Raw genomic sequence first — 14579 nt, forward strand, 5'->3', positions numbered from 1 at the left:
ACATTTATCGATGGATTTCTTCTTTCTACGCACAGAAGAAATGTATCAGTTTACAGCCTGTACATTTCTTAGTTCGCTCTTCACAGAGGGTTTAACTCTGCTCTGCTTTCCAGATAACGTGATTGCGACACCTCGAAAAGCCCCCAACATCGCAGAACCAGCGGCGCGTGATATCCTTCGCGAAGAAAACGCTGGCTGAATCTAAAAAAAACAAAACAAAAAACGCCAGATAACCTGCTTTCCCCGTCCAGCAGAATACGATAAGGCCGCATGCCGTCGTGCATAAAAATAACGCTATAAAGAAATGCATAACATTGAATCTGCTAGAAATTCTAAAACAAGGTTAGAACTAAAACTGTGAAGATTCGAATCGTACCTGCAGGAAGATTTAGCTGAGAAGTATTCCTAAAGATCGCGCATAGCGCGTCTACTTTAATTGGAAAATAAAGGAAGCTGACACAATCAGTCAAACAAGCACTAACGGGGACGACGAAAGGTGCGCCGCAAAGGTTGCTGTCTGCTCGTTTTACCAGAGAAAAGTTCGAGACGCAGTGAGCTAACTAGCTTAAGACGAATGTCGCGGGCGGACACCCAAGCTGCCGTCACACACGTGAGCAACTACTCGTCGGAGTCGCTCGACAGTTCAATGAGAGGAATGTCGAGCAAATCTCGATGGGCAGCGTCGTCCTCCACGAAACTGTCATCAATCACAATGAAGCTGCGCTCTTCTGCGTTCGGCGACATTGGTTGCCAGCTTCCGTCGCCTTCAAGAGCCACGGCGACGCAATCGTTGTCGACCTTGTCCAGGATGTCCAGCGTGAAGAGGTCGACGCGGATGTCTCGGACGAAGACCTGGTCGCTGCATACTGGACAGCACCAGGACGGCTGGAGCGTGCTTTCGTTGATGTCGAGGAACGCCATTGCATCAAAGCACTGCACATGGCTGCAACGGACTCCGCGGCTCGGGACTCTCATCTTCTTCTTCGTTAGTGGACAGAGTAGAGACACCTGCACGGAGCCAGGCATTCGGGACAATGATATTGACGTTCAGAAGAATCGATTGGTGGGCGAGTTGGTACATGACCAGATGATACAAAGCGCAAAACGGACAGGACGAACGAAGCGCCTTGTCCGTGTGGTTTCTTCGTTCGTACTGTCCCTTTTTGCGCTTTGTATCATCTAGTCATGATATTGACCACGTCATTGAGTATACAAGCAAGCATGCTAGACATGGGTTGGGAAACAGGAATATGAGAAGACTGAGTAACAGTTACGGATTTATGCTTCATTCTACAAGGGGCGGTTATAATTTGCACCACGAATTTCCTGGTGTGTTTCATCGAACAAAAAAAAAAACAATGTGATTCAGTATAATTTTGCTCTCTAAAATAAATCGCCTTGGGGTGAGGGGAGAATCCAGGCCGTACCTCCCTCCCCTTCTGTTTAAATCGTCTCCAGGCGAATAACGCCTTCCACAGGCTGCAGCTCATGAAGCCCTGACCAGAAACCTCGAATCAGCACATGCGCAGCGCAGGCAATAGTTTCGGCAACGCTACAGTGATCGAAAAACTACGCTTTCGCGTTGTCATGGTTTCAGCTGACTGAAACAAAAAAAAAATGCTTTGCATCGTCCCAGAGATGAGTATAGGAGGTATTCACATGACGTCATCTGCCAGGGGCGCTAGCGGCCGGCACGGAATTCGCCATCTTGGTGGTCGCGTGCGCGTCCGCCGCGGCCAGCCGCAGTGTTTAAATAGCTGGTGATGTGTGAAATGTGTGTATTTCGTGTCTCGACGCACATAATTTGTCCGACCCGTAACACCGCGTGACCCAGTGAATATTCTGTGAACTGCGCGGAGCAGAAAAGAGCGGGCACGCTTAAAAGGTTCCAGTTTGTGAAAAGGTCGATCCGTAGGAAAGTGGAGGCGCCGGCACTGTGTGCGACGTACAGGACTGCTGCCGCGCGTTGAATTCACCGGTATCGAGGCCCACCTTATGCACGGCTTAAGTTTGCTGGCAGGCCAAGGAACTAAAGCATACAAACTTATGAGAGGGTGCAATTACTTGGCAAGCGGGCGAGTTCAAGAGCCGTGCTTAGGGTGCCGACGGCCGAAGTGCCGTTTTTAGAGAGGCGAGTAACTCGAAGGGTCTGTTCGCTTAGCTGTAGCTTAACTTGTTACCTCTATCTGCTGAAAGTGACGTGTTACTATTGAATCTAGCGGAATGGCTGCACATTGCGTTGCTGCGAAATGGCTAGACGTCTTGTGCATTCGAAGCAGCGCTACGTAGCTACAATCAAAACTGCAAAACATTTTCGCTAAGTCTTGCTGCGAGCACATCACAGTATTTGTTTGACCGTTCTGTCGTGCAAATAGGGCAGCTATGACGCTTAGCCTTTCTGCTGAAACACCGCGTGGGAAGCTTAAGCAGTTGAAGTTCGCGGACTACAGCCGCTGGAAATATGTTTCTGCGGCGCCAGTTTCAGAATTTCGGCAATTAAGCGAGCTGTTTATCCACGATGTGCCTTGCATGACTAGCTGACAGTTATCAACTGATATTAAAAGCTGCAAGTCGTGTATATTCTTGCGCGCGTGCAGAGCAGCCAGCCAGTTTTGCTGCCGAGTTGAGATATCACGGCACAAAAGAATTCTGCTGCAAACTTCGTGCACAATAAGCGTTCCACAAATATAAGTGGTCACTGACGCATTTAACAACGTGTAAATATGTTAAGGACCACTACCAGTTCAGGCCGGGTACCTCAAGGCGTACCGTGACACTGCGCGAGCGGGCATGAAACGACCGCAAACATAGCGCGTTTGCCGCGACGATGCTCGCGCCGTCTGGTAGGGCGGCCTCAGTGAATACCTCCTATAGACTGCATTTTTGCATTCTTTGCCTGGTATGAACACAGTGCAGTGATTTTTTTTTTTTGCCGTCCTCCTACTTCGTATAAAGTTCCATTCCACTGTACGAACGCAGGCGCACCTGGAAATGTTGAACGACGACCTGGTCTCCCTCGGCAAAGTGGGCCTTGAGGAGGGCCTCGGTCTCTTCCCTTTTGTGCACGTACGGGGCGCGGTCATCAATTAAACGCAACAATTCTTCTTCGGAAACTTTCTTCACTGCAGTGACGTGCAAAGTACCGTGCTTCGGAATGCCTGCGGCCCATGCAGTGATGTGATTTCTCTTAGACAAAGAGAGGAGCCGGGTTATGTTGACCATCGTCAAAGGGAGGCCATGGTGAGAAGCACCGCCATTGACGGACACGCTCGCCATGCTGCCGTTGAGAGCGGACCGCTCCGTCTTCAGTGTGAAGTGCACGAACACCAATGTCGAATGGCTGTAGGCTCTCGGCACTGGTGAAAACTTTCCGCTGTAGCAGGGCACATGTGGTCGATCGTTCATGGCGACGGCTTTCAACGGAAGCAGCCTCAGTGCGCGGTAGAACGGGTAGGCTGGAAGCATGGCGAAGGCTTCGACAGTGTCCTCGCTGTGGGCCGCCATATTACGCATGAAGTATGGGACGTCGTCGTTCACCCTTTCGCCTGAAATATACCAAATTCAGTGTCACGGTCACTGCACAGCGAGACTGGCAAGCCTGTACTTTCGATCGGCCAAATTGGCAAGGTTGACCTCACGAATATAAAGCGTCTCCCAGATTAAGCAAGACAGGGAGGAAGGCCTTTCACTTTTAAGGCGAAAGCCTTTAATGTCTCATCGTTGTAAGCAGCAGTTGTCGACAGAAAAGTCACGCTTTTCAATTGGTCGAAACTGCCGAGACGTCACAGTGCGCCAATTTCAAACGGGGCCAATTGTACTTTGGCTAGTAACCATGCAACCAATTGAAGGGATCATATAGTGATGCTCCATGTAAGTGGGGCAGTGCTTAGTTAATTGCTTAATTACCCAATTAGCCTAATTAACTTTTCTAGTCAGGCCATATAAATAAATAAAACCGAGTAGGAAATTGGTCAAGCCCGGGAATCGAACCCCGTTCTTCGGAGTGCGAGACGAGCATGCTATACACTCCTCCATGCCAGCTTTTTTTTTTCTTTATTAACTCCTCCATGCCAGCTCGATCGTTTGGAATGAACATATTGTGAATACGGTGTCTTCGCTCACTGCCATTCTCCTCCGTTCCCTTCAGGCGAGGTTTAGATGTACACCGAGATATGAGAGACAGATACACTTCCTTTCCTCAAAAACCAATTTACCGACGAGCGAGGCGTAGAACCGAATGGACGATGGCGTTCTATGGACTCCCTGGCAGCGTTGCAAGACGCTGTCGCGTTCCACACTCAGAGGTGAAGCTTAACATCTTAACCACACATCAGTGACCGCACTTTAGGTCAAAAAAGTGCACCCCCCCTCCTTGAATTTTGAAGGGTGTCCACCGAGATATGTGAGAGTTACTGCGTAATTTCCTTTCCTCAAATACAATTTTCATTTTCTTCATTACGGGCCATCTTTGTCTTTCTTCTTTCACTCCCATTTCCTCCCTTCCTCTACGGTGCGGTTCAGGTGTCCACCGAGATGACAGAGAATTACAGCGCCATTTCCTTTCCTCGAAGAGCGTTGCGTTCAAACGGCAAGGCATCGCGCCGAACGGGTGGTGGCGTTCCGTGGACTCCCTAGCAGCGCTACAACACGCTGTCGCGTTCCACTCCTAAAGGCGAAGCTTAAGCGTTATTAATTAGCATTTAATTAGTATTCAAGCATTAATCAGTAATTAACCATTAATTAGTGATTGGTCATAACTTAGTAATTAGCACTCAATTACATTTTACGCCACCAGTGCCACAGAAGCAGTCAAAGGGGTGCGGAAAACGCTTTCGCCTCTACGCACTTTAGACAGTCAAAGTGCCCCTGAATTTTTTGAGAAAGCTTGTGTAAATTACGTTTATCGCCACATGTTCTATTTTTATGCGATAGGGTAGGGTAGAAGTTCCGATAGTGATATATATACTGTCAGATCTAAACGACCAAGTCAAGAAAAAGGCACCTGAGAGCTTTATTTTCGCAGCGCAGTTACTTCGGAACGTTAAGGCACTATTAATCGCAGGTTGCTCTTTAACACATGTAATTTGTCCCACAAAGCAGCACAAAGGCTGACACTAAAAGAAAGCAGACGTAAAGTGAGCGCTCAAACCGCATTTTTTAAAATCCTTGGCGTGAATGATTAGGCACGTGGGACTGATATTCCACAACAAAAAAAGCGTAGTAATGCAAAACAAAGAAGATGCCAGCTACACAAGACCTTTGTCACGAAATTGCGCTGGCTGGCCGATGCATGTTCTACGTTTCCTAGCATGCCGATGCGATTAAAAACTTCTGGCTTCGGTCCCGTGCTTTTACAATATCTGGTATTATCAGAAGCAGGTCAGCAGTGTGACGTGTGGAAACTAAATGTGGAATATTTGTCTATACCGTCGCCGGTGCTCTTTTGCGAACAGTGTATCGTCACTACCTCACCCATATAGGTGCGCTTATTAGCCACAGTCGTGGAATTGTGCGCAGTGCTGCTGGTGAGGCAGGCATTTCTAGGGACACACATGGAGTCAGGCCATATAGTTCTAGAGTTACCGCCGCGGTGGCTCAGCGGTTACGGCGCTCTGCTGCTGACCAGAAAGACGCGGGTTTGATCCCGGCCGCGGCGGCCGAATTTCGATGGAGGCGAAATCCTAAAAGCTTGTGTACTGTGCGATGTCAGTGCACGTCAAAGAACTCCAGGTGGTCGTAATTTCCGGAGCCCTTCACTACGGCGTCCTTCACAGCCTGAGTCGCTTTCGGACGTTAAGCACCAATAAACCAAACCAGTTCTAGAGTGAACTCTTTGAGAACTGCGTCAAAATCGTTAATGACCGGCGAATTTTAAAGATTTTGTCATCCAGTTTGTTCACCTAATTTATTAGCAGTTCATAGCTTAACAGCATAGATCTAATCCGTCCGTCCAACAATCCAACAAGATCAGGTGGCTGCTTCGAAGTCCTATTTATTTACCACGGCAGAAGTGCTCCGAATGCATTCTTGAACGACACTCCAAATCCACACATGAATAAGCACTAAGGCACGATACCAGCTCTTTTGGTTTTTCGTCTTGTTACTCCCGTTTTTCTATTGGGTAGTCATAGTCTTTCTGGGTGCACCCCTATGTAAAGCTTTTTGTATTCTACTCGCCACACACACAAAAAAAAAAGCACAAGCTGGGTTCAGAAACACCTTTGCGAAATGCTTCGTGCCAACTTGTCTACGACAGTAATGTTCTGCTAGAGCAGCGGTTCTGAGCCTGCATAGTGCTCGCGGTGTACGAAAACGGTCTACGGTCTGCAAAAAATGCACTTCCCAGAGGAACTACGCGCCCATAAACGTTTCCAACGCGATCCCGGGACGGACTTCTAACGGGGTTCCGTTGACCGAGCTAACAGCCTGTAGGTACGAGCTTCGACAGAAACTTAAACTCACTTTGTTCTAGCAAAGGTGGGAACCATGCTCATGATTCATGTGGACAAGGGCAACACGCGAAGAGATCAAGCGCATCAAGGGATGAAAGCTAGACTTGCAGAGAGCACCATGCACGTACCTGAACTTGATGCGTTGAAGCGGTAGCCTCAGAGACAATCTTTTCGTCTTTTAGTGTTGCCAGACGCGAAAACAGTTGCTGTCTAAAATCGGCTGTTTTAAAAATTGCGGCCGAAGAAGAAGATAATGATGATATTGAAAACATTTTATTTGCGATCGAAGATCCACCCACCGCGACGACGCGAGCACGAAGAAAATGAAGAATGCTAGATGTATAATTAAACCCTGGAATAAAAATGAGCGAGGATAATGACGACCGAGGCGCCGCGGCCACTTTTCGTTGAGGAAGGAATGTGTGGGATTAGGGTGGATCGTATGTTTTGGTATGACACCGATTTCAACGTATTTTGGTGCGAAAGGACTCATACGACCGCCAGAGCCAAGCAGAAATCTTGCTTGCGCGACTTTATTGTGCGTCGCTCGTTTCCGTAGCAACTGTGACGCCAAACTTTTAAATTACGCTGCGCTCATTTAGACACTACTTTGTTTGGTTCATGGGGTTTAACGTCCCAAAGCGACTCAGGCTATGAGGGACGCCGTAGTGAAGGGCTGCGGAAATTTAGACCACCTGGGGTTCTTTAACGTGCACTGACGTCGCACAGTACACGGGCCTCTAGAATTTCGCCTCCGTCGAAATTCGACCGCCGCGGGAGGGATCCAACCCGCATCTTTCGGGTCAGCAGCCGAACACATAACCACTGATCCACCGCGGCAACTCGGTTAGCGTTTAATGGAGTGGCTACAGCACAGGTGTGTTGTCGACTAGAAAAATGGCTGAGGCTTAGCTAAGGTTAAGCCTTGTCAGATGCGAAGCATATTGATGGCTAGGCTTGGTAATACATGGCTTTCCTTGGTTGAATACTTGGTCATTTTAATACAACCACTAGAAGCCTTCGTCGTGGGGGAAGACAACGGCATGGCTACAGCGGAACGCCGACTAACCCCGAGACGCGCGTTGGGTGAGCGCCTGGATTGCCATGGAAGCCGCGTCCGCCTGCCCGGTGGAGCGAGCGTTTCACCTGATTGTAAAACATTTTATTCGCCGGGAAGAGCTTGGCAAGAGGTCGCGTTCACCTACACCGATTGTGAACGCGCGTTCGAAATGCGCGGGAATGCCGCTCGAGGACATTCCGGCGTCTGTGCGATGGCATCGTTCTCCCTCTCCCAGCGCGTGACGGCGATCTGTCGTGACGTCATCGTGTCACGTGGTTGGTCGCGTACAGCTCCGAGCCACGCGAGGTGGGGGACCTGTTTCTCATCTGTCATGACGTCACCGTGTCACGTGGTGTGACGTCATTGTGTCACGTGGTTGGTCGCGCACAGCTCCGAGCGACGGCGCGAGGTGGGGGACCTGTTTCTCATCTGTCAGACGTCATCGTGTCACGTGGTGTGACGTCATCGTGTCACGTGGTTGGCCGCGTACAGCCACGGTGACGGCGTGGGGCATAGCTCTAGCAATATGCTTCGCATAAAAGTTCATTTGAGAACCCTGTTTGCATGCATTTTTGAGGGTTGTAGCAACAGCGGATACCGTCGCTTCGCCCCACAGACCGCCACACATTTGCGGAAGGGATCGGGGATTTATATCGTAGTAGCAGTAGTGGCTTTTATTTGCATTTAATATGGAAGGTAAAAAAACGTTTGCTACCCGGCATCTGCTATCGCCGCTGGAAGCACCTGAGCTGGGGCAGCGGAAATAAAGGTTTGGTTTGGTGGTCGAAATTTCCGGAGCCCTCCACTACGGCGTCTCTCATAGCCTTTGTCGCTTTGGGACGTTAAATCCCATAAAACCAAACCAAACCAAATAAAGGATAGCAGGCAGAGTGTAGAAGTGAAAAGAAAGAGGGGAGGGGATAGTAGAAAGGACAGGGGGAGGGGTACACTGACAATAAATCTATTTACATATCTACATGATAAATATAAATATATACAGGTCGCGCGCGCGTGAAGGTCTGGTAGAACACCGTACAAACACACGCGCACGACACAAAGCACAAAACAGCTGGAGTGGGGGCGTCCAGCTGTTCATCGTCCAAGGTAGCACACGCGGAGCGTTCGGTCACTGCACGTAACTACCTGGAGGAGAACAGGCGGGACGTCTCTCCTGTTTCGCCGGGAGAGGTCGATGGGCTACGACAACACAGTTTGGTGACAACGGATGTAAATAGCTTTGAAATGGCAGAACACAAGACTTTCCTGTTTGTCGACTTATGAAGGCACAGGAAAAAGCCGCACACTGATTGTTGAGAGCACATAGTCACTGAAAATACCCCGAAGTGTACAGTTTATTCGAAGCACAACGAAACATTCCCTCCCTAAGTGGCAAAGAGTTGCTGAACAGCAGAACAGGGGAAGGGATTGAAAGCACTGTTCTCGATATGGTATGCCATGCCATGCCATGCTATGCCATTCTATGCTGTCGTACGTATGATTTACTCCGAACCTGCACGCGTTGGTTGTTAGCAACGCCTTAGTTAAGAGCTCCGCATTAACTTGAACGCCTTTGGATGTATTATCGGCATTGGCGTCCATTATACGCAGGCGCTTTTTTCATTTCGGTTATACATCATGCACATTTCGCAATAGAGTGACTAGCTGATGACCGCGCTTTTTATGCGCAGCGCGGAACGATTGACAAAGCGTGCGTACATAGCCGTCATGTGTATTGAACTCCTGGAATCGGGTACGCGTGACCGCTAATCTTAACGAATAATGCAGTTCCTTCCAGAGAACGTACGTAAACTAGCCGAACCACTGCGGCGAACAGAAATGAATAAAGCCGTGTAGATGAAGCAGCAGACAGACGGTTCAAAAAGTGCTTTATAAAACCAACGCAGGATGCCTAAAATGTCAAAATAAGGTAAAAACCGAAAAAAGCGCATGCAGTTGAGTCGTGTGAACTATGCAGGAATATTTAGCTTCCTTCGTTTTGCATGGCTAGAGATTGTTACAAATGCAGTCCACTTCACATCGCAATGAAAGCGACGACTTCAAGGAACTGGCTGGGAAAAGTGGGACAAACGTTGCTGTCCTCAGGGTACAAAAATCAGTAAATGCAGTTTCCTTCCAGCAACACGAACACCGGCGACGTGCATTGTTTCCGAACGGGCACACTTGCGTCTCATTCGTATAGTATACTCGCTGATGCGAGTCACAGCGGATACTTCCGCCAGGTGCAGTGACGGGCCGTTAAGCTATTAAACTGGGGTCTAAAGATGAGTGCGGAGCAGTAGTTCGCTAGTACACGCTTGAGCTGCTGGCTTATGGTCCGATTCACCGTTCAGTCAGATGACAGACACGTGTACGGCATGTCAGAAATCAACCACGACTTCCTCCGAGCTTCCATCGGCGTCGCAAACTGTACGGTAGTCGTTCGAAGTCGCCGGTGCCCAGCTTCCGTCCGCTCGAAGGTCCACAGCGATGCACTCCCTGTCGGCCTTGTTAAGGATTTCCAGCGTGAGTAGGTCCACTTGGATCTCCTGGACCAAGATTTCGCCACCGCACACGGGACAGAGCCAGGACGGCTCCAGAGTGGCCTCGTTCCAGCCGAGGTACGCGAACGCATCGAAGCACTGTAAATGGCGGCACGAGTCTCCCCGGCAGGGGATGTTGATCTTCCTTTTCGCCAGCGGGCAGACTAGGGAGACCTGCACGCCACAAGACGTATAAGCGTTACTGCGTCCACTTCGGAAAACAAACATTCGACATTGACGGCACAGTTAGAATCAAGTGAAGGAGCCTCTCATAACGGCAGGCTAAAGCTTCCCATTAAGGTGTTGATGCAGAAACAAGCAAAGCATGCACAGTTCCGGCAGATGTGTTGGTAACATTACAGACGTTAAAAAATAAATCCTAGCCTTGCTGCCTTGCTGAGTTGTCTAGAAATTTTGATATCTGAGCCCCAGAGACAAAACCCGGCACATGCTGTCACATTCTGCACCTGATTGAATTCTATAAACTACAACGAATATATTTTATGACAGCTAGGATCCTTCGAAAGGTTTTCATTATATGCGCTGTTGGTACTCAGTCGAACCTGCAAGCTCTGTAAACCGACGTGGTCGTTCTTTGTGAGGTGGGCTTGGACGAGAGCCTGGGTGTCTTCCCGCTTCCAAGCATACCAGTATTTGTCATCGATAGAGGACAGCATCTCCTCTTCGTATACCTTGCGCACTTCGTAGACGTTTACTGTGATGTTATTCGGGATGGCTGCGAAGCATAATGAAAATTCATTCTTAGGGAGTCGGTAGAGGAGCTTCGACATGTTGACCATTGTGAGCGGGAGGCCGTGATAGGACTTGTCATTGACGCTCACAGTGGCCGTGCGACCATCTAAAGTGTAGCTCTTCGACATCGAATTCAGCGTGAAGTGGGCAAACACCATGGTCCGATTGGAGCGGCTGTCCGGGGTCGTTGGGAATTCCCCGAAGTAGGAGGTACAGTCAGGGTGCTGATCCGAGACGGCGGTTTTCAGCTGGAACTTGTTTAATAACAAGTAGAACGGCTGGGTCGGGAACATGGCTACGACCGCGAGGAAGAGTAGGGCGTCCCGCGTTATTTGGCCTGAAAGGCAAAACATGGGCCAGTTACCAGGAGTATGCATAGCGTAAAAAGTTGGGCCTGTTGGTGTAAGTTGAATTCTTGTCGCTGTTTGGTTTATTGGTGTAATTTCCAGGCTTCTATTATGCCATAAATACTTTTCACAACATCGTGATAACCCCTTCACAGTACTTGGGCAATTAAGAGAAAATAACAGCTGCCGTAACACTAGATACAAAGAAACTTGGATCACTCTAACACCAAGAACTTACTCTATGAACCAGTCTTTAAGTTAAAACCTTCCCATCTTGCTAAACAAACTAATCCATGACAATTTTGGTATTACCAGAAATTCAAAACACAATATCCGTGGCTACTGCCGTGACGATTCCCGCCGCGGTGGCTCAGTGGTTACGGCGCTCGACTGCTGACCCGAAAGACGCGGGTTCTATCCCGGCCGCGGCGGCTGAATTTCGATGGAGGCGAAATTCTAGAGGCCCGTGCGCTGTGCGGTGTCAGTGCACGTTAAAGAACCCCAGGTGGTCGAAATTTCCGGAGCCCTTCACTATGGCGTCCCTCATAGCCTGAGTTGCTTTGGGACGTTAAACCCCAATAAACCAAACCAAACCAATTTCAGTCTGTGAAAGAAGCAGACATGAATATCCCTGTCCAAAGTTTGGGACATCTATCCTGTATATTCTAGATATTTATAACATCTGCTTTGAGTAAATGTGTGTATTGCGATTTTTTTTTGCATGTGTGTTCGCGCTTAGCGTAAATGTGGATCTGCATCGCATACCCATGGCATTACGAATTGATGCGAATGATGTGACCCTCGCCTTCCTTCTGTACTGCCACTGTCTTAAAGAGTCGGGACCTTCAGTCAAGCTGTTACCACAGCTTTTAGTCCCGGCTCCTCCTTTGTAAGAAAGGAAAATAAACTTGAACTTGAACTTTATTTTAAAAAGAATTTGGCCAGTTAAGCCATGGCTTCATGACGTTAATTAAGAGAAATGTCAATGATCTGAGGCTCGTATCTGCTATGATTGCTGGGTTTTTCGTTAGAAGAGCAATGCGGATCATCATCATCATCAGCCTGACTACGCCCACTGCAGGGCAAAGGCCTCTCCCATGTCTCTTCACTTAACCCTCCCTTTTGTCAGCTGTAGCCACCGTATCCCCGCAAACATCGTAATCTCGTCCGCCCACCTAACTTTCTGCAGCCCCCTGCTACGCTTGCATTCTCTTGGAATCCACTCTGTTACTCTTAAGGACCAGCGGTTATCTTGCCTTCGCATTACATGCCCTGCACAAGCCCATTTCTTCCTCTTGATTTCGACTAGGATGTCATTAATCCTCGTTTGTTCCCTCACCCACTCCGCCTGCTTGCAGTCTCTTAACGTTAACGTTAAGTTTCAGTGCGGATACTGATCCTAAATGTAAGTTGTTCACATTCTCCCGGCACTGATTGAACTAACGATTATCCAGGATGACGTGCCTCGAACAAGATTTTTTATTTCTTTCCGGCGGCAGGTCAAGCGAAAATAAAAAGGCGGGATGAGTAACTTTTCTTTTTTCGAAGTAAAGATTAAAATTCTTTCGCGTGCTTGAAATCTGTGACAAATACCGTGCCCTTGAATTCGCCAAGTATAGCGGGAGCCATTAATCCTAGAAAATGCGCTACGTCACCACGAGGCTGCTCGGAATGAGAATGTGGATATGTAGTTCTTCTCTCGTTTTTTTTTGTCTATCGCTCCGTACCAGCACATTTTTATTGGACAAATTACGAAAGTGCCGCCGCGGTGGCTCAGTGGTTATGGTGCTGGGCTGCTGACCCGAAAGACGCGGGTTCGATCCCGGCCGCGGTGGTCGAATTTCGATGGAGGCGAATTGCTGGAGGCCCGTGTACTGTGCGATGTCAGTGCCCGTTAAAGAACCCACGCGGTCGAAGTTTCCGGAGCCCTTCACTACGGCGTCTCTCATAGCCTGAGTTGCTTTGGGATGTTAAACACCATAAACCATACCGAATTAGGAAAGTGGCGTATCTTTTTTCTGCGCATGCTTGAGCGAAGTACGAAAGATTGTATTCATGTTACTGGCACTTATTTTTGTGTTGCGTTATTCGATGCGTGTTACCAGGGCCCACCAGGACCGCCTAGTTGTTAGTGTTTTCCCTCGAGAAAGGCCCCAACGCTTTAATGTGCAAAACATATAAGACACGTAAGAAAAAGACTTTCGATGAAGCGTCACCGATTAATTTGACTCGATGGGCACGAACGCTTTGCTGCGGATTTCTGCTGGCGGAATTTCGGTACGTGCCAGGCTCAAGCTGACCTTCGTTTGGTTTGGTTTTGGTTTATGGGGGTTCAACGTCCCAAGGCGACTCAGGCTATGAGGGACGCCGTAGTGAAGGGCTCCGGAAATTTCGACCACCTGTGGTTCTTTAACGTGCACTGACATTGCACAGTACACGGGCCTCTCGAATTTCGCCTCCATCGAAATTCAGCCGCTGCGGCCGGAATCGAACCCACGTCCTTCGGGCCAGCAGCCGAGCGCTATAACCACAGAGCCACCGCGGCGGGGAAAGCTGACCTTCGGTTCGGGTGCAATTAATAATGGTCCAGAAGAAGGCAATAATTCCAGGGTATAATATATTAAATAAAGTAGTCCCAGATACGAAGGTTTCGGTTAATTACTGCGTCAGAACCATAACACTACGGGTTCTTGGGCTGTTGCATGCCTGCGGAAGTTTACGCCTTGTGCTGAACAAAAGAAAGAACTGTGAAACAGTTATGCACTCGATGCAGGAGCCGATAACTATCGGATGGAACTGGACTCGTGTGGTGTGAATAAAGACTGCAAGGAAAGCGTTTGCAATGAAGCAAGCACCACGAACCTGAAATTGAAGCGTTGAAGCCACCTCCTCCAGGACAATCGTCACAAACAGGGCCGCAGTGAAGCTTTCACTGCTGTGAACCGAGGAAATGGATTCTGTTCAACATAAGCCGCTTTCCAACTTCAGTGCAAGAGCCGGCGCTGCAACGTGTGCAAGAAAACAAAACGTGACGAATACGTTAGACTTGACAGTGCGATTAAATTTGCTATAAAGCGCGAACGCCTCCCTAACGCCACCTAGGTCGTGTTATCTGTAACTTTCGGTCTGTACTAAGGCCATGGAAAACAAGAAGGGGGCTAAACAAAAGCAGAGCCACTGTTACCGTCACTCTTGGTGGCCCGGGTTAAGTGCAGGTTTAGGTAACTTTATTTTTTATCTTGGGCGCCGATATCTCTCTAAAGTCGTGTCATCATCGTCTTGCCCGATAACAGCCGCCATCGCGGCAGGCTGCAGCAGTCCAGATATGAATTAAGCTGCTCGTCGCTCCTCATAACTGTGTACTTTGGGGAAATGGTTGTTTCGACCATAGCTGTTTATAATAATTGTCGCATTTTTCGATGATCAC

At 48.7% G+C, this 14579-nt stretch overlaps 1 protein-coding gene across 1 annotated transcript; it reads right to left on the bottom strand.

The window, feature by feature from the left end:
- Nucleotides 1–424: 424 nt before the first annotated feature.
- On the bottom strand, nucleotides 425–3544 carry LOC149365442 (E3 SUMO-protein ligase PIAS1-like). Its single transcript, XM_089584887.1, has 2 exons — nucleotides 2986–3544; nucleotides 425–1008 (listed from the first exon to the last, which is right to left on the bottom strand). Exons 1-2 carry the CDS (start codon nucleotides 3511–3513, stop codon nucleotides 619–621), a joined length of 918 nt encoding a protein of 305 aa, XP_089441013.1. The 5' UTR covers nucleotides 3514–3544; the 3' UTR covers nucleotides 425–618.
- Between the last annotated feature and the right edge of the window lie 11035 nt (nucleotides 3545–14579).

This window comes from Amblyomma mixtum, chromosome 1 (assembly GCF_055824585.1).
Source record: "Amblyomma mixtum isolate Tamu chromosome 1, ASM5582458v1, whole genome shotgun sequence".
Classification (NCBI taxonomy): domain Eukaryota; kingdom Metazoa; phylum Arthropoda; class Arachnida; order Ixodida; family Ixodidae; genus Amblyomma; species Amblyomma mixtum.